The sequence below is a fragment of the Cetorhinus maximus genome, chromosome 4 (assembly GCF_964194155.1).
Source record: "Cetorhinus maximus chromosome 4, sCetMax3.hap1.1, whole genome shotgun sequence".
In the NCBI taxonomy this organism is placed as follows: Eukaryota; Metazoa; Chordata; class Chondrichthyes; order Lamniformes; family Cetorhinidae; genus Cetorhinus; species Cetorhinus maximus.
In genome coordinates, this window is record NC_135882.1 from 175,332,960 (window position 1) to 175,357,817 (window position 24,858).

The 24,858-nt window shown below is 45.6% G+C and overlaps 1 protein-coding gene across 2 annotated transcripts in view; it reads right to left on the reverse strand.

Annotated features, from left to right (window-relative positions):
• impact (impact RWD domain protein) overlaps positions 1 to 24,858 on the reverse strand; it is a 73,173-nt gene that overhangs the window by 24,628 nt on the left and 23,687 nt on the right. For both annotated transcript variants that reach the window (XM_078541165.1, XM_078541164.1), the window contains exon 7: positions 22,005 to 22,099. In XM_078541165.1, coding sequence (XP_078397291.1) covers positions 22,005 to 22,099 — 95 coding nt within the window. The remainder of the gene's footprint in view (positions 1 to 22,004; positions 22,100 to 24,858) is intronic.

Sequence of the window (24,858 nt, forward strand, 5' to 3'; positions counted from 1 at the left end):
GAAGGCCGCTCAGCCCCTCGAGCCCTGCTTCGCCGTTCATTAAGATCATGGCTGATCTAATTGTAACCTCCCGCCTACCCCCCGATAACCTTTCACCCTCTTGCTTACCATGAATCTATCTACCACTGCCTTAAAAATATTCAAAGGCTCTGCTTCCACCGCCTTCTGGGGAAAAGAGTTCCATAGACACATGACTCTCAGAGAAAAAACATTTCCTCACCTGTCCTAAATGAGCAACCCCTTATTTTTAAACAGTGACCCCCTAGTTCTAGATTCTCCCACAAGAGGAAACATCCTCTCCACAACCACCCTGTCGAGACCCCTCAGGATCGTATATGTTTAAATCAAGTCGCCTCTTACTCTTCTAAACTCCAATGCATGCAAGAAAAAGACTGTCCAGCCTTTCCTCATAAGACAACCCGCCCATTCCTGGTATTAGTCCAGTAAACCTTCTCTGAACTGCTTCTAACGCATTTACATCCTTCCTTAAATAAGGAGACCAGTACTGTACACAATACCCTTGATGTGGTCTCACCAGTGCCCTGTACAACTGAAGCATAACCTCCCTACTTTTGTAATCAATTCCCCTCACATTAAATAATAACATTCTATTAGCTTTCCTAATTACCTGCTGTACCTGCACACTAACCTTTTGTGATTCATGCACTAGGACAACCAGATCCCTCTGAATCTCAGAGCTCTGCAATCTTTCACCATTTAGATAACATGCTTTTTTTTATGCTACCTGCCAACATGGACAATTTCACATTTGCCCACATTATACTCCATTTGCCTGATCTTTGACCACTCACTTAACCTATGTCATTTTGTAGCTTCCTTACGTCCTCTTCACAACTTACTTTGTGTCATCAGCAAATTTAGCAACCATACCATCTATCTCTTCAATCAGGTCATTGATATAAATTGTAAATAGGTGAGGCCCCAGCACTGATCCCTGTGGCTCACCACTACTTACATCCCACCAACCAGAAAAAGACCCATTTATGGCTGCCCTCTGCTTCCTGTTAGCTAGCCAATTTTCTATCCATGCTAATATATTACCCCCAACACCAGAGCTTTTATTTTCCACCATAACCTTTGATGTGGCACTTTATCAAATGCCTTCTGGAAATCTAAGTACAGTACATCCACCGGTTCCCCTTCATCCACAGCACATGTGACTCTTTCAAAGAACTCCAATAAATTGGTTAAACATGATTTCCTTTTTACAAAACTATGTTGACACTGCCTGATTGCCTTAAACTTTTCTAAGTGCCCTGCTACAGTGTCTTTAATAATAGAATTTAACATTTTCCCTATGACAGATGTTAAGCTAACTGGCCTGTAGTTTCCTGCTTTCTGTCTCTCTCTCCCTTTTTGAATAAAGGAATTACATCTGCTATTTTCCAATCTAATGGAACCTTCCCCACATTTAGGGAATTTTGGAATACTAAAACCAACACATCAACTATTTCAGCTAGCCACTACTTTTAAGACCCTAGGATGAAGTCCAACTGGACCTGGGGCTTTGTCAACCCGCAGCTCCAACAATTTGCTCAATACCACTTCTCTGGTGATTGTGATTTTCCTGAGTTCCTCCCTCCCTTCCCTTTCCTGATTTAAAGCTATAGAGTTTCTCTCTATTTTATACTGTCTCACCATATTCTTCTTGCCAAAATGAATCACCTCACACTTTTCTGCATTGAACTTCATCTGCCACTTGTCTGCTCAATCCACCAACATGTCTACGTCCTTTTGAATTTCAAGGCTATCCTCATCATAACTGATGTTTCCAAACTTTGTATCATATGCAAATTTTGAAATCATGCCCTGAACACTACAGCCTAGGTCATTTATATGCATCAGGAAGAGCAAGGGTCCCAACACTGGCCCCTGGGGAACTCCATTACAAACCTTCCTCCAATTTGAAAAACAACCATTTATCACTGTGTTGTTTCCTGTCACTCAACCAATTTCTTATCCAAGTGCCTACTCTCCCTTTTATTCCATGAGCTAGAATTTTGCTCACAAGTCTGTTGTGTGGCAAATCCATATACACCACATCAACAGCTTTGCCCTTATCAACCTTCTCTGTCACATCCTCCAAAAAACTCCAGCAAGTTAGTTAAACATGATTTTCCCTTAACGAATCCACGCTTCGCTTTCCTTAATTATCCTGCACTTGTCTAAGTGACTACTGATTTTGCCCCGACCTATAGTTTCCAGAAGTTTCCCTACCACTAAAGTCAAACTGATCGGTCTGTAGTCGATGGCTTTATCCTTGCACCCCTTTTTGAACAAGGGCGTGATGTTCGCAATTCTCCAGTCCTCTGGCACCTCCCCTGTGTCTAAGGAAGACTGGAAGATTATCACTAGTGCCTCTGCAATTTCCACACTCACTTCCCTCAGTACCAATGGATGTATCTCATCTGATTCTGGTACCTTATCAATTTTAAGTAAAGATAGCCTTTCTAAAACCACCTCCTTCTCAATTCTTCTAGTGTATCAGTTGCCTCCTCTCTCACCTCAGCCAAGGTCGCATCTTCTTCCTTTGCAAAGACAGATGCAAAGTACTCGTTTAATACCTCTGCTATTACTCCTGCCTCCACGTGCAAGTCCCCTTTCTTTTATCCCTAATTGACCCTAGCCTTCTTTTACCATCCTTTTATTATTTATATGCCTGAAGAAGACCTTGTGATTCCCTGGAATGTCCCTCTGGAACACCCTCTCTCTCCAGTACTGTAATGTCATCTTTAATCAATACTCTCCCCCAACACTTTTCTTCCTTTCTGTCTCTCCTAAACACCTTGTACCTAGGAATGTTTAACACCCAGTCCTGCCCTTCTTTGAGCCAGGTCTCTGTTATAGCAATAATGTCATAATTCCATTTGTCAACGTGTGCCTGTAGTTCACCAATCTTATTAACCACGCTCCGTGCATTCACATACATGCACATTAACCCTGATTTAGGCTTTTACACTTTCTCACTTACTCCGACCCCATCTAATGACTTACTATTGCCTATTATAATTCTATCAAACTCGCCAAGTATTCTATTTACTTTGATACCACTCTCTGATATACCCCCCCCTTATCAGTTAATACTCCTCTACTTCCCATTGCCAGTTTCTTTGCTCTGCACTCTGAATTTCCCCTCAGGTTCCCACCCTCTGCCACTCTGGCTTAAACCCTACCTGACAGCACCAGCAAACCTCCCCGTGAGGACATTAGTCCCAGTCCTGTTAAGGTGTAACCCATCCTTCTTGTACAGATCCCATCTGCCCCGGAGCTGGTCCCAATACCTCAGGATTCTAAAGCCTTCCCTCCTGCTCCATTTCTCCAGCCATGTGTTGAACTGCTCAATCCTCCTATTCTGATGCTCACTAGCACACGGCACTGGGAGTAATCCTGAGTTTACTGCTCTTGAGGTCCTGGTTTTTAGTTCCCTTCCTAACTCCTTAAGATCTGCTTTCAGGGCCTCATCTCTTTTCCTACCTATGTCATGGGTCCCAAGGTGGACCATGACCTCTGGCTGTTCACCCTCCCCCAAAAGAATGTCCTGCAGCCGCTCTGTGGCATCCTTGGCGCCAGGGAGGCAACATAGCATCCTGGATTTGGCCACAGAAATCCCCTAACTATGGAATCCCCGACCACTATAGCATTTCCACTCTTCTTCCTCCCTTTCTGTGCAGCAGAGCCACCTGTGGTGCCACAAACTTGGCTCTTGCTACAGTCCTCCGAGGAGCCATCTCGCTCACCAGTATCCAAAATGGAAGAACAATTATAGAGCGAAACAGCCTCAGGGGATTCCTGCATTACCTGCCTGTTACTCTTAGATACTCTGGTGGTCACCCATTCCCTCTCTGCCTGTGTACTTCTTAGCTGCGGTGTGACCACCTCTCTAAACGTGCTATCCATGTAACCCTCAGCTTTGCAGACACACCACAGCGACTCCAGCTGCCACTCGAATTCTGCCACCTGGAGCTCAGGTTTCTGCAGCTGGTGACACTTCCTGCAGATGTAGTCATCGAGGACACTTGGTGCCTGCACGGCTTCCCACATTCCACAGGATGCACATTCCACTTGGCCGAGCTCCGCTGACATACCTTAAACTTTATATAAAGTGTTTACTACAGTGTGGTATAATATAAGATCATGGCTGATCAGATTGTAACCTCAACCCCACATTTCTGCCTACCCCGGATCACCTTTCACCCCCTCGCATATCAAGAATCTATCTACCTCTACCTTAAAAATATTGAATGGCCCTGCCCCCACCACTCTCCAGTGAAGAGTTCCGGGCAATCTCTTATTTTTAAACAATGACCCCTAGTTCCATATTCTCCCACACAACAGGGAACATCCTCTCCACATCCACCCTGTCAAGACCCCTCACAATCTTATACGTTTCCAGTTAAGTCACCTCTTACTCTTCTAAGCTCCAGCGGATACAAGCCTAGCCTGTCCAACCTTTCCTCATAAGACAACCCGCCGATTCCTTCTCTGAACTGCTCCGAATTTCATTTACGTCCTTCCTTAAATAAGGTGACCAGTAATGTACACAGTGCTCCAGATGTGGTCTCACCAATGCCCTGTACAACTGAAGCATAGCCTCCCTATGTTTGTATTCAATTACCCTTGCAATAAACAATAGCATTCTATTGTTTTCCTAATTAGCTTTCCTAATTACTTGCTGTACCTGAATACTAACCTTTCATGATTCATGCACTAGAACACCCAGGTCCCTCTGAATCTCAGTGCTCTGCAAATTCTCACCATTTAGATAATAGCTTCTTTTTTATTCTTCCTGCAAAAATGGACAATTTAACATTTTCCCACATTATACACCATCTGCCCACTCACTTAACCCACCAATGTACCTTTGTAGACTCCTAATGTCCTCTTCACAATTTACTTTCCTACCTATCTTTGTGTCATCAGCAAATTTAGCCACCATTCCTTCGGTCCCTTCATCCAAGTCATTTATATAAACTGTAAAAAGTTGAAGTCCCAGCACTGTGGCACACAACCCGTTACATCATGCCAGCCAGAAAAAGAACTTATTAATGCCCACCCTCTGTTTCTGTTAGCCAGCCAATCCTCTATCCATGCTAATATGTTATCCCCTACATGAGGAACTTTTACTTTCCACGATAACCATTGATGTGGCACGTAATCAAATGCCTTCTGGAAATCTAAGTACAGCACATCCACCAGTTCCCCTTCATCCACAGCACATGTTACTTCTTCAAAGAACACCAATAAATTGGTTAAACATGATTTCCCTCTCACGAAGCCATGCTGACTCTGCCTGATTGCCTTGAACTTTTCTAAGTGCACTGCTATAACTTTTTTAACAATAGCTTCTAACATTTTCCCTACGACAGATGTTAAGCTAGCTGGCCTGCAGTTTCCTGCTTTCTGTCTCCCTCCCTTTTCGAATAAAGGAGTTACGTTCGCTATTTTCCAATCTAATGGAACCTTCCCCGAATCCAGTAAATCCTTCAGGGCCACAGATCCCAATTCCTTCCCCATTTTTTTTTTGCATTTTTTTTGGAATGCGCCGTCTCGTTTGGTAGTTCTGGTAACTTTCAAAAAGGGAATTGGATAAATACTTGAAGGAGAAAACATTGCAGAGATGTGAGGAAAGACTGCAGGAATGGAACTAAATGGATTGCTGTTGGAAAGTTGAATGGCTTGCTGGTCCCAATACTACCTCTTGTGTCTTCCCGCAAACCCTCTGTAATTCTATATAAAAGCCATTAACAATTCGCTCAGTCCATGTATAAATAAGCAAATTCACAAAAGAAATTTGTTTTTGTATTTCTATAAATCTACAATTAATGCAAATAAATTAACCTGAATATTTAATGATGTATGTTGTCTGGTCAAATCTTAATGCTCAGAGATAAGGAGACTTTTCATTAGGCCCATAATTGGCTGGTATTCACCCTCATTTTGTGGCGCATTTTGCTACGACTTCATAAATTATACATAAGTTCCAATTCTAAATGGACATCAAAGTATTCATGAAGCATCAAATCAGCTTTAATCAAGTCTTTTCTCCTTTGATTTCAAAAGCCTAATTTGATCTCTTACCATCATTATGAATTAATGCAGAGGCAAGGATGCAAATGCCAAGTTAATGTAGTATGGGCTGCACTAAGCGAGGAGAAATTAAAATCTCTTTTCAAATCAAAAAGTTCTTAAAGAGCTCATAAAATTTCAATTAAATCCTCTTTGGAGATGTGTTTTATAAACAAAGACCTTCCTCATCATTATAAATACTTTTTTTCATCAACTCTTAACTCATTATTAAACTCATCAGCGGAGACATTTCGTCTACTGGTGAAATGCTTTGAATGAGTTTGTTGAAATAACAAATGCTCAAAGTTAGCACAGGGGCAATTTCTCAGATCCTAGAATGACATAGGGTGGAAGGAGGTCATTCGGCCCATCCTGCCTGTGCTGGCCCTTTGAAACAGCGACCCAACCAGTCCCACTCCGCTATCCCCACTCTCCATAGCCCTGCAAATGTTTGCCCTTTTTATTATTTATCCAATTCCTTTCTGAAAGTTCCTATTGAGTCTGCTTTCACCGCCTTCTAGATTATGAACATATAAATTCGGAGGAGTAGACCACTCGGCCCCTCGAACATGCTCCACCGTTCAATAAGATCATGGCTGGTCTGAATCCTACATTACTGCTTACCCCCCGATAACCTTTCACCTCCCTCCTTGTCAATCAAGAATCTATCGACCTCTGCCTTAAAAACGTTCAAAGACTCTGCTTCCACCGCCTTTTGAGGAAGAGATCACAACAACTTACTGCATGTAGAGAATTCTCCTCATCTCCTCCCCACCCCCCCACATCCTGGTTCTTTTGCTAATTAACCACCACCGGTATTGTGACAGTTGATTGAAAGTGCAAGAAAGAGAAAAGCTTACATTTCCAAAGCGCCTGTCACCTTCACAGCCATGAAGTGCTTTTAAAGTGTATTCACTGCTGTAACGTAGGAAACGCGGCAACAAATTTGCACACAGCAAGATCCCACAGACAGCAATGTGATAACGACCTGATGATCTGTTTTTGGGGTGTTGATTGGGGGATGAATATTGGCCAGGGCACCATGGGGAACTCCCCTGCTCTTCCAATTAGTGCCATGGGATCTTTTACATCCAACCGACAGGGCAGACTGAAAGATGGCACCTCTGACAATGCAGCATTCCCTAGATATTTGTTTTCGAGTCTCTGGAGAGCAATGTGAACCCATGACTTTCTGACTCAGACACATCGGGCCCTTTGGAAAATGAAATCACCCACCCCAACAAACATTATCTCCAAATTCATCCAGCATGTGGTTAAAAGGGTCAAAAAACACAAAAGGCATATAGAACAAAACAAAGCCATTTGGGGGGGAAAAAAATCACACTCGCTACTTTCAAAAATCAGGTATCCTAGACTCCTTGTCAATTACTGAGGTTACTAGGAAACGGTAGAACTGTTGTGGCAATCAGGTCTTCTGAAATTTCCCTCAGATCCTAGATGGCAATCCAGGCTATCGTTCCAACATTCCAACGCCTCAATCAACCTCAACATTGCATTTGCCTTCCTAACTACCGACCCAACCTGCAAGTTAACCTTAAGAGAATCCTGGATTAGGACTCCCAAGTCCCTTTGCACTCCAGATTTCTGAATTCTCTCCCCATTTAGAAAATAGTCTATGCCTCTATTCTTCCTACCAAAGTGCATGACCTCACACTTCCCCACGTTGTATTCCATCTGCCACTTCTTTGCCCATTCTCCTAACCTGTCCAAATCCTTCTGCAGCCCCCCCGCCTCCTCAATACTACCTGTCCCTCCACCTATCTTTGTATCATCTGCAAACTTAGCCAGAATGCCCTCAGTTCCTTCATCTAGATCATTAATGTATAAAGTGAAAAGTTGTGGTCCCAACACTGACCCCTGCGGAACTCCACTTGTCACTGGCCACCATCCGGAGAAGGACCCCCTTAACCCCACTCTCTGCCTCCTGCCAGATAGCCAATCTTCAATCCATGCTAGTACCTTGCCTCTAACACCATGGGCTCTTATCTTACTGAGCAGCCTCCTGTGCGGCACCTTATCAAAAGCCTTCTGGAAGTCCAAGTAGATAACATCCATTGGCTCTCCTTTGTCTAACCTACTCATTACCTCCTCAAAGAATTCCAACAGATTTGTCAGGCATGACCTCCCCTTGATGAAACCATGCTGACTTTGCCCTATTTTACCATGCACTTCCAAGTATTCTGAAATCTCATCCTTAATAATGGACTCTAAAATCTTACCAACGACCGAGGTCAGGCTAATCGGCCTGTAATTGCCCGTCTTTTGCCTCACTCCCTTCTTAAACAGGCGGGTTACATTAGCGATTTTCCAGTCCTTCTGGGACCCTCCCTGACTCCAGTGATTCCTGAAAGGTCATCACTAACGCCTCCACTATCTCTTCAGCTATCTCCTTCAGAACTCTGGGGTGTAATCCATCTGGTCCAGGTGATTTATCCACCTTCAGACCTTTCAGTTTTCCTAGCACCTTCTCCTTGGTAATGGCCACCATACTCACCTCTGCCCCCCGACTCTCTTAAACTTTGGGGATGTTACTCGTGTCTTCCACTGTGAAGACTGACGCAAAGTACCTATTCAGTTCCTCCGCCATTTCTTTGTTCCCCACTACTACTTCTCCAGCGTGATTTTCCAGCGGCCCAATGCCCACATTTGCCTCTCTCTTACCCTTTATATATCTAAAAAAATTCTTGCAATCTTCTTTTATATTACTGGCTAGTTTACCCTCATATTTAATCTTCTCCCTCCTTATTTCTTTTTTAGTTGTCCTCTGTTGGTCTTTGTAGGCTTCCCAATCCCCTGGTTTCCCACTGCTCTTCGCCGCATTGTATGCTTTCTCTTTAGCTTCTATGCTGTCCCTGACTTCCCTTGTCAGCCATCATTGCCTCGTCCTCCCTTTAGTATAATTCTTCTTCCTAGGGATGAATTTTTGCTGTGTCTCCCAAATTATTCCCAGAAACTCCTGCCATTGCTGTTCCACTGTCTTTCCTGCTAGGCTCATCTCCCAGTCAATTCTGGCCAGCTCCTCCCTCATGCCTCTGTAGTTGCCTTTATTCAACTGTAATACCGTTACATCTGATTCCAGCTTTTTCCTCTCAAATTGCAGGGTAAATTCTATCATATTATGGTCACTTCCTCCTAAGGGTTCCTTCACCTTAAGCTCCCTTATCAAATCTGCATCATTTCACATCACTAAATCTAGAATTGCCTGTTCCCTAGTGGGCTCCAACACAAGCTGCTCCAAAAAGCCATCTCTTGGACATTCCACAAATTCCTTTTCTTGGGATCCACTACCAACCTGATTTTCCCAGTCTACCTGCATATTGAAATCCCCCATGATCACTGTAACCTTGCCTTTCCTACACGTTTTTTCTATCTCCTGGTGTATCTTGTGCCCCACATCCTAACTACTGTTCGGAGGTCTGTACATAACTCCCATTATGGTTTTTTTACCTTTGCGGTTCCTCAACTCTACCCACACAGATTCTACATCATCTGACCCTACGTCGTTTCTTGCTATCGATTTAATTTCATTTCTTACTAACAAAGCAACCCCACCCCCTCTGCCAACCTGCCTATCTTTTCGATAGGATGTATATCCTTGGATATTTAGCTCCCAGTCCTGATCTCCTTGCAGCCATGTCTCCGTGATGCCCACCACATCATACCTGCCAATTTCAATCTGCGCCACAAGCTCATTTACCTTATTTCGTATACTGCGTGCATTCAGATACAACACCTTCAGTCCTGTATTTCCCGTCCCCAGGTGGTACTGCCAAATCTAGAGCTCCCTGGTTATTCAGAAGCATACAGGCCAAGGTAAAGCAGAAAAAGAAAGCTTATGACAGTCACAAAAGACTTAATGCTGTAGAAAGCCTAGAGGAGTATAGAAAGTACAGGGGTGAAGTAAAAATGGAAATTAGGAAAGAAAAGAGAGGATATGAAAATAATTGGCAGGTAAAATCAAAGAAAATCCTAAGATATTTTACCAGCGCCTTAAGAGCAAAAGAATAGCTAAGGAAAAGGGTCGGGCCGATCAGAGATGTACAGGGTAACTTGTGGGCTGATGCAGAAGATGTGGGCAGGGTTCTCAATGGGTAATTTGTCTCTGTCTTCACTAAGGAGAGGAATGATGCAGATATTTTGGTTAAAGAGGAAGAGTGTGAAAGATTAGATACAATAAGCATAGTGAGAGGGGAAGTACTGGAGGGACTGGCATCCTTGAAGGTGGATAAATCACCAGGCTGGATGGATTGTATCCCAGGCTGTGAAGGAAGCCAGGGAGGAGTGGATGCTCTGGGGATCATTTTCTAATCCTCACTGGATACAGGTGAGGCATCAGAGGATTGGAGGTTTGCGAACGTTGTACCATTATTTAAAAAGGGTGCGAGAAACAGGCTAGAAAATTATAGGCTGGTCAGTCTGACTTCGGTGGTGGGCAAATTATTGGAAACAATTCTGAGGCAGGATAAGCCGTCACTTAGAAAGGCAGGGGTTGATCAGGGACAGCCAGTATGGTTTTGTTCGGGGAAGATCGTGTCTTACTAACTCAATAGAATTTTTTGAGGAAGTAACAAGGAAGATTGATGAGGGAAATGTGGTGGATGTTATCTACATGGGGCAGAATTTTCTCTTCAGCGTGCGGGACCGACGCGTAAAATGACGCGCGGTGATGTCGGGCGTGCGTCCTGACGTCACCGCGCATCATCCCGATCTTCCGTTCGGCGGGCGGGTGCCAGAGGCAGCTGCGCGCCCACCGAACTGTCAAAGGCCTGATAAGGCCATTAGGAGAGCAATTTAAATAATTGACAGGGCTGCCCATCCAACCTTAAGGTTGGCGGGGGTGGGGGGGCGGGGGGAGAGGAGGTGGGGGGTGGGGGTGGGGCAGGCGAAGAGCCCAGGCGGCCTTCGCATTTTTCATGAAACCTCATCCGCGGGCGGGATGAGGTTTCATGAAGGTTTCGTTAAATTAATAAATACTTTTCACACCTTTCACAAACATGTCCCAGCCCATGTGACACTGTCACATGAGGGGGGCATGTCCAAATAATTTTAATCTGCCTTTTTTTCAACAATTTCAATGTGAGCTCGATCTCCCCGGGGGCAGCTCCGTGCCACAGGGAGATTTGGCTCTCCCTCCTCCCGCACAGGTAGCGCTGAGCGCTACTGGGCATGCGTCACACTGGGCAGGCTATAATTGGCTGGCCCACGCAAAATGGCGGCGCGCCCACTCCCGCCCGGCCCGCCCAACAGGCAGAAGATTTCGGTAAGGCATTTGACAAGGTCCCTCATGGCAGACTGGTCAGGAAACTGAGATCCCGTGGGATACAGGGGAAGGCGGCAGGTTGGATCCAAATTTGGGATCTGGGACAAAGGGTAATAATGGTCGATGATGTTTTTGCGAATGGAAAAGAGTTTCCAGTGGTGTTCCACAGGGATCAGTGTTGGGGCCCTTGCTGTTTGTTGTATGTATATTAATAATTTAGACTTAAATGTGGGAGGCATGATTGGGAAATTTGCAGATGACACAAAAGTCGGTCATGTAGTTGATAGTGAAGAGGGTTGCTGTCAACTCCAGAATGATATCAATGGTTTGGTTGAGTGGGCGAAGAAGTGACAAATGGAATTCAATCCGGAAAAGTGTGAAGTAATGCACTTGGAGAGGGCAAACAAAGCAAGGAAATGCTCAATAAACGGCAAGTTATTGAGGGGTTGAGGAAACAATAGACCTTGGAAGGCATGTCCAGAGTTTCCTGAAGGTGGCAGGACAGGTGGATAAGGTGGTGAAGAAAGCATATGGAATGCTTTCCTTTATTGGGTGAGGTATTGAATACAAAAGCAGGGATGTAATGATGGAACTGTATAAAATGCTGGTTAGGCCACAGCTGGAATTTTGTGTACAGTTCTGGTCACCACATTACAGGAAGGATATAATTGCTCTGGAGAGAGACAGAGGAGATTTACAAGAATGTTGCCAGGGCTGTAAAACCGCAGCTATGAGGAAAGATTGGATAGGATAGGGTTGTTTTCCTTAGAACAGAGGAGGCTGAGGGGTGACCTCATTGAGGTATACAAAATTATGAGGGGCCTAGACAGGGTAGACAGGAAAGACCTGTTTCCTCTAGCTGAGGGGTCCATTACCAGCGGGGCACAGATTTAAGGTGATTGGCAGAAGGATTAGAGGGGACATGAGGAAAAACTTTTTCACCCAGAGGATGGTGGGCGTCTGGAATTCACTACCTAAGTTGGTGTTTGAGGCTGAAACGCTCAACTCATTTAAAAGGTACCTGGATCTGCATCTGAAGCGCTGTAACCTGCAAGGCTATGGACCAGGCGCTGGAAAGTGGGATTAAAATGAGCGGCTAGTTTCTTTTCTCTCTTTTTGGCTGGCGCAGACACGATGGGCTGAATGGCCTCTGTCTGCACCGTAACTTTTCTATGGTTCTATGGCTCTACAGAAATTTCCCCCAATTAAATCTTGGGAGAGACAATGCCTTGTTTCCACTCCCCGCTATAAACTCTGTTCGCTAGCTACTGACTCCATCCCGCTCCCTGGCAAGTTCTGAGGCTGAACCTGGCTGTTTGCAACCTTCACGATACATTTGACCCTGAGATGAGCTTCTGACCATATATCCGCGCCATCAGTGAGTCCGCCTATTACCACCTCCATAACATCGACTGACGCCGCCTCCACCTCAGCTCATTGGCCGCTGAAACCCTCACCCCATCTTTGTTACCTCTAGGCCCGACTATTCCAATGTTCCCCTGCTTGCCCTCCCTTATGCTGCGTATACTAGGGCTCATCCAAAATCCTGCTGCCTGCACCTTAACTCGCACCAAGTCACATTGGCCTCTCACCCTTGCTCACCGACCTAGGCTGGCTCCTGGTCCAGCAACATTTCAATTTCAAAATTCTCATCCTCGTTTTCAAGCCCCTCCACGGTCTCACCCCTCCCTATCTCTGTAATCTCCTCCAGCCCCTCAACTCTCCAAGATCTCTGCTCCAGTTCAGGCCTTGCAAGCGCCCCTGATGACGGCCACACCTTCAGCTGCCTGGGGCCTAAGCTCTGGAATTCCCTTGCGAAACCTTTCCGCCTCTTTTTCTTCCTTTAACACACTCCTTAAGAACCTACCTCTTTGACCATACCTTGGTCATCTGTCCTAATAGTTCATGTGGTTTGGTATCAAGTTTTGTTTAATATAATGCACCAGCATGTGAAGTGCCTTGGGATATTTTACTGCCTTATAGTGCCTACGTAAATGCACGTTGTTATTGTAAATGTAAATGGATACAAAAGCAAGGAGGTTATGCTAAACCTTTTATAAATCACCAGTTCATCCTCAGCTGGAGGATTGTGTCCAATTCTGGGCCCCATACTTTGGGAAGGATGTCCAGGCCTTGGAGAGAAAACAGAGGAGATTTACCAGCATGGTCCCAGGGATGAGGGACTTCAGTTAATGTGCAGAGACTAGAGAAGCTGGGATTGTTCTCCTTATAGCAGAGAAGGTTAAGAGGAGATTTATTAGAGGAGTTCAAAATCATCGTGCAAATAAAGGGAAACCATTTCCATGAGCAGGAGGGTTGGTAACCAGAGGGACACTGATTTAAGAGAATTGGCAAAAGGACCAGAGCTGAGATGAAGCACAGAAAACATAGAAAATAGGAGCGGGAGTAGGTCATTCTGCTCTTCGAGCCTGCTCCGTCATTCAATATGATCATGGCTGATCCTCTATCTCAACGCCATATTCCCGCTCTCTTCCCATACCCCTTGACGCCATTAGAGTCTAGAAATCTATCTTGTTCCCTCTCAAGTATATTCAGTGACTTGACCTCCACAGCTTCTGTGGTAGAGAATGCCACAGGTTCACCACCCTCTGAGTGAAGAGGTTTCTCCTCATCCCAGTCCTAAATGGGCCACCCCATATCCTGAGATTGAGACACCTTGTTCTAGACCCCACCCCCCAGTCAGAGGAAACATCATCCCTGCTACCAGTCTGTCCAGCCCTGTCAGAATTTTATACGTTTCAATGAGATCCCCTCTCATTCTTCTAAACTCCAGTGAATACAGTCCTAATCAGCCCAATCTCTCCTCATACGACAATCCTGCCATCCCAGGAATCAGGCTGCTGCACTCCCTCTATGGCAAGTATATCCTTTCTTAGGTAAGCAGACCAAAACTGCACATAATACTCCAGGTCTGGTCTCACCAAAGTCCTATACACCTGCAGTGAGAATTCCTTGCTCCTGTACTCAAGTCCTCTTGCAATGAAGGCCAACATACCATTTGCCTTCTTAGCTGCTTGCTGCACCTACATGGTCGCTTTCAATGATTGGTGTACAAGGCAAGGACACCCAGGCCCCTTTGTATATCAACTTTTCCCAATCCATCACCATTTAAATAATACTCTGCCATTCTGTTTTTCCTATCAAAGCAAATAACTTCACGCTTATCCACGTTATACTGCATCTGCCATGTATTGGCCCACTCACTCAACCTGTCTAAATCACCTTGAAACCTCTTTGCACCCTCCTCACCGCTCACATTCCCACGTTTGTCAAATCGAAAGTGAGCGGAGCCTCGTGTTGGACGGGTACAGGTGCTGCTGGGAGTGAGGTCAGTGGGTGGGCGGAGATACAGGTCGGCTCAGATGGACAACGGAAAGTGAACCCCAGCAGACAGCACTGAAAACGCTCAGGACATTGAGGTGAGTGTGATGGAGGAAGGATCCCCGTGTGTGGGAGAGAGTGCTCGCACGAGGCTCCGAAAGGCCCTGCCTCACACACAGACTTCTCCCTCCAGATTCAGAATTTCTTAACCTTTCTAGGCGCTGCCCTGACATCCGCAGCAAGGGTGGAGACGGCCTGTGCAATGGTTGGCCCTGTTGCCTCTGATGACTTCGACGTATCATCTGGAGAGCAGAAGCCTTCAGGGCCCCAGCTTGCTTTGGCTGTCCTCCTGTGGGCCAGCTGCTCCCTCCGCGGTGATTGAGGATGAGGTTAAGGGGGTCACAGACAAAGAGGACTCAGAGGGAGCGGACAGCGTCTGAGGTTCCTGAGTGGATGACCCTGGGTGTCAGCTGCTGCTCCTCCTCCCTTCGGGTGCCCAAGGGCCCCGGCCTGAGCACCTGGAGGGACATCAAGGTGGCTCATTTGCCACTGCAGGAACTCACCCATGGTTACCATGATGGAGTGCAGGTCTATGTGCATCTCTGCATTCTACTGGACCACAGTCTCAATGATCCTTCTCGGTCTCACGGTCTCACCATCCTTCCCATGGAGACCTCAATGCGGTGCACATGTGGGCACCACTTCATCAGAGAGCAGCCGGACGAACTCCTCCAACTCGCGTGTCACTTTTTTGAGGGCTTCAAACAGCTCAGCGTGATGTTTCCCCGCCTTCTGCTGACTCTCCACAATGAGTTGGAGGCTCATCATCTGACTCGGGCTTCACAGATGCCTCTTCCCCAGCAGTCCTCCGAGTGCCAGTGGGGTCAGCTGAACCTGCCTCCTCCTGCTGCGGACACGTGTCCGTGTGGTGACCACCAGATTGTGAACCCGAGCCTGCTCTAGATCTAGATCCCACCGAGGTGTGTGTCTCTGCGCTGGTGGAGGGTGTGGGTAAGCGCTGTGACGGGTCTTCCAGGCTGCTTATTTCCAGCTCTTCACTGGAGGAGGTGTCCTCTTGGCTGGAGGTGAGGATGTGGATGGAGCTGAGGGACTGGCTGGCTGAGGGTGTCGGTCACTTGGCAGAGCTCCCTGTGAACCAAAGTAGAGATAATGAGTGCATGGCAGCAGAGTCAAAAGCAGGAGAGAGACACTCACATTTGCGTTGAGAGAGGGATGATGTGGTGCAGGATCCTCACGTGGATGTTCACCGCCGACCTCACCGTCACCACAGGCACGGTCCCCGTCCTCACCAGTCAGCGCGATGGCACAATCCTCAAAGTGAGTGAGGGGCCTAATGTGGCCACTCCACCCCCCGGTCTGGGACCTCTCCCTGCTGATGTGAGCCAGCTTCTCCTGCATGAAAACAGATGGAGAGAGTGTGAGCAGGACACATGGCACTGAGGGGAATGTTTGTGTGGTGAGCGGAGACATGGACAGGATGAGGATGTGAGCTCCAGGGGGTATGAGCCTGATGGAGATGTGAGGGTGTGTGTGAGAGTTAGTGGTGTTGTCCCTTGAGGTGTGAGATCCCTGTGGGTGTGTGATGGGTTTGTGAGTGTGTGAGTTGAGAGTGATGAGGTGGTTGACTTACCCTGGCGGAATGGATGAGATCATTCATCCTCTTCCTGCACTGGATGGCTGACCTCCCCTGTGCTCCGGCGGTGCTGACCGTCACTGTCACCGCCTCTCAGGCCGGATTGGTCACTCTGCTGGATCTCATGCAGCCAGGATGGGGTAGGGGACATCCCGGTGACCTTCCACTGAATCCAGCAGGCGCCCCAGAGAGGCATCACTAAATTTGGGGACTGGCGTCTTCCTGGTTTTCAGGGCCATCTGTTGCCTGGAGCAGTCCTGGTCAGTAGACATGATGCTGCTTGCGCTCTGTTACGTTTTAAACATGGCTTCCTGAAGTGAGGAAGCACTGAGGTCACAGTGTGGAGCCTGCCCGCTAGCGATCGCGTGTTTCCCATGAATGCATTATTAATAAGACAGGACATGCCAGGAAGGGGCCAATGCAGCACGAATACCCGCCATTGCGGCCAGCGGATCAAAGTCTTTTTTCACCCCTGCCACACACTTGGTGCATGTATGGGACGATTCAGGCCAGCGAGTCCACTAAGGCAATGACCTCTCAACATTCCTTTTAACCCATAATGGCGGAGACGTTAGCAGGCCTGAAGGCCAATCCAAATTCCCGACACTGGGTAAACATCCTTTACTGAAGGCCTTGTGGAGAGGTAAGATCACATGACCTAAGCCTCTGGCTTGTTGAACGCGTTAATATTGCCTTCCTGAGCTGCAAGCCAGCCTGTTGCTTTAACATCAGACTGGCAGACCACACAGAGGGAGCTCTGGCCAGGCTGGACAACTGGCCCCTACCATCACCTGCAAACTGATTCATCTCCTGCCTGCCTATTTCCTCTTGTGAAGTCAACCCCACCAGAAAAGCAAACCTTACACCATTGGTTTTCAGCTCACTGACCTCCATTCCTACTGGGACTTTGATTCTGGACTCTGGAGCTCATGTGAATCAATATTTATTTTTCTCGGTGGTCTCTGTACTTTTAAAGCTTCTCCATCCCTCTCTTTACTATGCGAGTGGGGAGGGGGATGCTGCCCCTCTCCCCCCCCCCCCCCCCGCCCCACCTCCTTTTTGACGGTTTTGGAACGTGTGCAATAAACTAACCTTCTGAGTTCATCCTGCTTCGAGTTTGCTGTGGGGTTATGAGTAGGAATTGGATCAAAACCCAAGGGGGGTTGGGGAAATACGCCAGCCCTTAGTCAAAAGGAAACAAATCCAAAAACCTTACAGACGGGTGCTGAGGGGAAAAATTAGTGCTGTTTGAACGGGCCACCCCATCCTTGTCTGTAACAAAAATTGGAGGGACTATGGGGAAGAAGCAGTGGCGTGGGGGTGGGGTTAGTGTGGCTAATTGAATAGCTCTTTCAATGAGCCAGCACAGGCACGATGGCCTGGATGGTCTCCTTCTGTACTGTAAGATTCAATGATTCTGTAAATAGTACCTTAACTTGCTACTTTCAGATAGAACACAATGCACTAATATTCCACACGCAGCAACATAATAACGAACTTTAAACAACTATACAAACTCCTGTGCCTCCTGCGAGACTGAGGATAAAAACCTCAATAAAAGGAGATGCTGGGCCTTAGATTTCCCTGAAGGTTACAGGTATGTGAAAGAGGAAAGCTTGCTGCTACCTGGAGCGCGTGTCCCTGGTGGCTTCCTGCCAGGTCCACACTGCCTCCGAAAATCCATCTAAGGCTAATGCTTTTGAGGCTGAGGTGATAACAATTCTGCATTGCAGCCCGAGAAATAAGGAAATGCTCGAATTCTCACTAGTAACCAGTCAGACAGCTGGAGGTTAAGGGGTGGTAACAGAAGCTGGCTGGGAATGCTCCTGATGGGCCAGCCAATATTCATCCCTCAATTGCCACCGAACCCAAACCATTTCTTTTTCCCCCAAGCTCTTCATTCATCACATTTGCTGCTTGTGTGGTCTTGCTATTCTTAAAACGGGCTGATGCGTTTACCTACATAAATGACGGCTATACTTGAAAATTAAAAGTCATTGGATGTAAAAGCGACATGAGAAGAATTTATTTTTTTCTCCTTAAATGTAGAAGGTTGTTGTGTTCGAAGGGGGCAGTGGAAGTAGACTGAATAGTAACTTTCAAAAAGGAATTAGATAAATACTTGAAAGGGACAGCGAATGAGTTTTGAAAGGGAATGGGATTAACTAGATAGCTCTTCCAGAGCACAAGCGCTGGGACAATAGGATAAATGGCTTGCTTCTGTCTTATATCATTCTATGGTCTAAGAACAGTCCTCTGGAAACTTTAGGCATTTGATACAGTATTTCAACAAACTTATGAAAAGTATTTAATCAGTAGAATAAGTGTTTCGCTGATGAGTTCAATAATGAGTTGATGAAAACGTTTATTATGGGGAGGGACAAGACTACGAAGAGATTTAAAATGTCTTTGTCTATAAAACAAGTAAAGTAATTAGCTATAATCCACATAAGGACCAGAGGCATCTCTCTCCATTAGAGAGAGAGAGATGGTTATGTATAGCTTGAGGGGCAGTATGTGTCCAATCCAACAAGAAAAGGCACACTGTTGGACCTGGTTCTTGGAAATGAGGTGGGCCAAGTAGATCAAGTGTCAGTGGGGGAACATTGAGGAGACAGTGATCATTGTATTGTATGTTTTAGGATGATGATTAACTGGAGGAGAGTTAACTTTGATGGGCAAGAACAGAGCTGGGCCAGATAGACTGGAATGAAAGATTGGCAGGAAAAAACCATAACTGAACAATGGGCTACCTTCAAAAAAGAATTGGTTCGGGCACAGTCAAGGTATATTCCATTGAAGGGGAAAGGTAGGACAAACAAATCCAGAGCTTCTTGGATGAAAAAGGAGGTAGAAATGAAGATAAAGAAGAAAAAGTGCACTTATGACAGGTGTCAGGTAGCAAATACAATTGAGAACCAAGAGGAATACTGAAGGTTCAGAGGGGAGGTGAAAAAGCATATTAGAGGGATTATGAGAAAAGGCAGCCAACATAAAAGGGAATCCCAAAGTCTTCTATAGGCATATAAATAGTAAGAGAGTGGTAAAAGGAGGAGTAGGGCTGATTAGGGACCTAAAAGGGAATTTACACATGGACGAAGGGGCCATGGTTGAGGTATTAAATGAATACTTTGCATCCGTCTTTATCAAGGAGGTAGATGCTACCCAGGCCATGGTGACAGACGAGAAAACTCTGTCACTAGAAGGGTTCAAAATTGATAAGGGGGAAGTGTTGAATAGACTGTCGGTATTTAAAGTTGACAAGACACTGGGACCGGATGAGATGCAGCCAAGGATATTGAAGGAAGTGAGAGTGGAAATTGCAGGGGCACTGGTCATAATCCTTCAGACTTCCCTAGACTCAGGGGAGGTGCCAGAGGACTGGAGAATTGCAAACATTTCACCCTTGTTCAAAAAAGGTTGTAAGGATATGCCCAGCAATAAACAGACCAGTCAGTTTAACTTCAGTGGTGGGGAAGATTCTAGAAACAATTATTCGGGATTGATTTTGTAGTCACATGGAAAAATATGGGTTGATAAAGAAGAGCCAGCATGGATTTCTAAAGGGGAAATCATGTTTAACTAACTTGCGGAGTTTTTTTGAAGAGGTAACAGAAAAGGTCGATGAGGGTAATGCTGTTGATGTGATGTACATGGACTTTCAAAAGGCATTTGATACAGTGCCACACAACAGACTTGTGAGAAAAGTTATTGCTCATGGAATAAAAGGGACATTAGCAATGTGGATACAAAATTGGCTGAAAAATAGGAAGCAGAGAGTAATGGTCCATTGATATTTTTCGGGCTGGAAGAAGGTTTGTAGTGGAGTTCCCCAGCAGTCGGTATTGGGACCCTTGCTTTTCCTGATATATATTAATGATCTAAATCTTGGTGTGCAGGGGACAGTTTCAAAGTTTGTGGATGATACGAAGCTTGGGAGTGTTGTGAACTGCGAGGAGGACAGTGTGGAACTTCAAGAGGACATAGACAAGTTGGTGGAGTGGGCAGATAAAGTTCAATGAGGAGTGTGAGGTGATGCATTTTGGCAGGAAGAACATGGACAGACAATATTAAAAAAGGAGTGAAATTTTGAAGGGGGTGCAGGAGCAGAAAGACCTGGGTGTATATGTGCATAGATCATTGATGGCGGCAAGACAGGTGGAGAGAGCAGTTAATAAAGCACATAGCATCTATTAATAGGGGCATAGAGTACAAGAGCAGGGAAGTTATGCTGAATTTATATAAGACACTCGTTAGACCTCAGCTGGAATATTATGTACAGTTTTGGGCACCATATTGTAGGAAGGATGTGAACACATTGGAGAGAGTGCAGAAGAGGTTTACAAGAATGGTTCCAGGGATGTGAATCTTCAGTTACAAAAATAGATTGGAGAGGCTGGGACTGTTCTCCTTGGAGAGAAGAAGGCTGAGAGGAGATTTGATAGAGATGTTCAAAATCATGAGGGGGCTGGACAGAGTAGATAGGGAGAAGCTGTTCCCACTCGTAAAAGGATCAAGAGCAAGAGGGCATAGATTTAAAGTGATTTGCAAAAGAAGCAACTGTGACGTGAGAAAAAACTTTTTCACACAGCGAGTGGTTTGGGTCTGGAATGCGCTGCCTGGAAGTGTGGTGGAGGCAGGTTCAATCGAGGCCTTCAAGAGGATATTAAATGATTATTTGAATAGAAACAATGTGCAGGGGTACGGGGGAAAAGCAGGACAATGGCACTAGGTCATAATGTTCATTTGGAGAGTTGATGCAGACATGAATGGCCTCCTTCTGTGCCTTTAAAATTCTGTGATTCTGTGAAGTAATTAGGAAAGCTAATAGAATGTTATCGTTCATTGCGAGGGGAATTGATTACAAAAGTAGGGAGGTTATGCTTCAGTTGTACAGGACACTGATGAGACCACATCTGGAGTATTGTATACAGTGCTGGTCTCCTTAATTACGGAAAGATGGAGGTGAATTAGAAGCAGTTCGGATGGGGCTTTACTAGACGAATACCTGGAATGGGCCGGTTGTCTTACGAGGAAAGGTTGAACAGGCTGGGCTTGTACCCAGTGGAGTTTAGAAGAGTGAGGGGTGACTTGACTGAAACCTTTAAGATCCTGAGGGGACTTGAGAGGGTAGATGTTTCCTCTTGTGGGAGAATCTAGAACTAGGAGTCACTATTTAAAAATATGGGGTCGCTCATTGAAGACAAGAGATGAGGAGAAATGTTTTCTCTCAGAGTGCCGAGAGTCTATGGAACCCTCTTCCTCAAAAGGCGGTGGAAGCAGAGTCTTTGAGTATTTTTAAGGCAGATTCTCTATTAACAAAGGTTATCAGGGGGTCGGCAGGAATGTGGGGTTGAGGTTACAATCAGATCGGCCATGATCTTATTGAAGGGAGGAGCAGGCTCAAGGGGCCGAGTGGCTTCCTCCTGCTCCTAATTCGCATGTTCGTATGTTAAATCTGTGTCCCCTGGTTACTGACCCTGCAAATCTTTCCTTTCCAAGTACAAGTCCAATTTTGCTTGCAATGATTTTTGCAAATCAACTTAGCGAAGTTAAATAAATAAAATAGATTTTCTGAAATCCTAAAGCTTCCTTCTCCCTTTTACGAATATACATCTGGGAGATTTCCACCGTACATACCTGGTTAGGCGTTACTACAGGAGCAAGGTGTGCCTGAAACGTACTCCTCCGATCGGTGATTGGTTCCCCGTGGATTATTGGTGGAAGCTGTTCATCTGGAAGTTGATGGGAGAATCACATGGTGAGTCACATGTCAAACGGTGTTTCTTTCACCTGCATAGCGCTATTGCTGTCACCCTTAGGGGGCATGACGGGGTAGGTGCTGGGAGGCTGGATATGGAGATTAGTGGTCGCCGTTTCAGGATAAGCGGCCGATCATTTAAGACTGAGGTGAGGATAAATTTTTTTCACTCAGAGCTGTGAATCTCTGGAATTCTCTAGCCCAGGCAGCTGTGCATACTCGGTCGATGAGTATATACAAGACTGAGATCGATGGATTTTTCAAGGGATGTGGGGATTGTGAGGCAAGGTAGTACTGAGGTAGAAAATCAGTCATGAGGTTATTGAATTAGAGAAGGGACTCGAGGGGCCATGTGGCCGACTCCTGGTTCTATTTCCTACATTTTTACTGAAAATCATGGCACCATATGGCACAGATGGGGGCCATTTGGCCCATTGTGCCTGCGCTGGCTTTCTTTGAGAAAGCTATCCAATTAGCCCCATTCCCCTTTGAGAATGTTTCCCCTAATAATCCTGAAATTGCTTATTTTAAATTCTGAGGGATAATCCAGTTTTGAGCCCTTGTCACATTGCAAAATCCCTTGGCTAAGAACCATGGCAAGGATGAGATATTACATTTTAAAATGCACTTTGAATTAAAGCTCGCTTTAAAATGATGAGGGGGTTTTGATAAAGAAGGGAAGTGGTTTCCACAGGCAGGAGAGTTGCTAACCAATTGATACAGATTGAAGGTAACTGGCAAAAGTACCAGAGGGGAGATGAGGAGAGTTTTTTTTTTAAAGCTAGTGGTTAGGATCTGGAATGCATTTCCTGGAAGGGTGATGAAAGATTCAATAGTGGAGGCAGATTCAATTGAGGCATTCAAGAGGGCATTGGATGATTCTTTGAATAGAATCAATGTGCAGGGTTACGGGTAACAGACAGGAGATTGGCACTGAGTTAAAATGCTCAGACAGCCGGTGCAGACACGATGGGCCGAATGGCCTCCTTCTACACCGTAACAATCCTGTGATTCTGTGAAAAGGAAATTGGATAAGTACTTGAAGGGGAAGAATTTGCAAGGATCATGGGGAAAGAGCAGGGGGAGTGGGAATAATTGGAATGCTCTTTCAAAGAGCCGGCAGGGGCAAGGTAGGCCAAATGGCCTCTTTTTGAGGCAGAATTAAGATATGATTCTCCTTACCCGGTCTGCCCTACATGGGACTCCAGACCCACAGCGATGTGGTTGACTCTTAACTGCCCCTCTGAAATGGGCCTAGCAAGCCACTCAGTTCAAGGGCAATTAGGGATGGGCAACAAATTCTGGCCTTGCCAGTGTCACCCACATCCCATGAAAGAATAAAGAAAAAGAAATTCACTCTCCAGGAACCAGTCCAAAGTGATTCTTAACTCTTTTCTCCTTTTCCAGACGGATCACTTCTAACCCCTGAACTGACTTCCACGGTGTGGGTTACCCCAGAGATCCCTCCCTCTAACTAAAGCTGGGGAAATGTTCCTTGTATCCAGGTAGATACGTTAATTAGCTATCCTTTAGACCCCCGCCAAACTTCATTCTATCTTGAAACTAAACAGATAGTTTAAGGTATAATCGTTGACGAGACCTGACATTCCTAACACCTTCCTGGGACTTTAGAAACCAATGGCCTATCCACCATTAGCACAAATGCATTGCTAACAGGCTGGAACACCTTGCAACTTTCTCCCAGTAAGACAACCTGGACTCCCACTTAACCTTTAACAACCAAGTCCCCCAGGCTTGCTGTCAGCAGAATTCCAAGCAGATCGCATGACCCCCTTCATTCCTCCTTTTTAACCTAAATTAAAGACACAGTCCCAAAGCATAGCATCTTGCAAAACCTTGCATTCATAGCCAATTCTATGATGGATTTCACGGAGCTACCCACATCAACATGAAAGATGTTAATAATTAGAACCCTATTCAGAGTACAAAAGTAAGAACGGGTCATTAGTTTCACGACTTCAATGCCATTTTAAGGCACGCAAATGATTGATACTCTACATCTTTGCTGTATTATCTCGCATTTGTTAAGTATTCTGGGAGGTTTTAGCTTGCAGAAGATGGTATCCTCAACAACAACAACTTGCATTTATATTGTAAAGAACATATCTTTTTATTTCTGTTGGTCTGTGGATTAAAATTACAATGGCTGCAGTTTGAAAGACTTGTCTACTGGAACAGTGTGAGGGATATATACAATGTTGCTGTCCTAGAACAGAGTGTTCCACGAAAGACAGGATGGTGTTGAGGAGGAGTCCAGTCTAACGGGAAACTGCCTGGCAACAATGTTTGAATTGGCTCCTGGCCAGGTGACCAGGGCTTGTGTGAGAGCAGTGCAGCAGAATAGCTCCTAGCCTGAACGAAAAAAGACCTAAAACCTCTGTCTCCTGTGTGTGTAATGTTCCTTTAATTCTATAATAATAGCTAGCTGTTTTTTTTTCCCCTCATATCTCTGTATCCTGCTCTCTCTCTGAAAACCCCTGTCAAGAGGCAAAGGGGAAAATCACTGTCAGAGACATTGAAAGGCAAGTGCTCAACCAGTGAACTAAATACTGAAAGTGCTGGAAGACCACCTCGTGTCATCAACAAGAACTGAAAGGAATTTGGAAGACATCGATCAAAATCAACCCATCAAATCCTGTACTCCAGAATTGGTGCTATTGAACTGTTTCATCCAACCTTTAAAAGCCATGTTTCTGTGTGTCTTATGTCTCT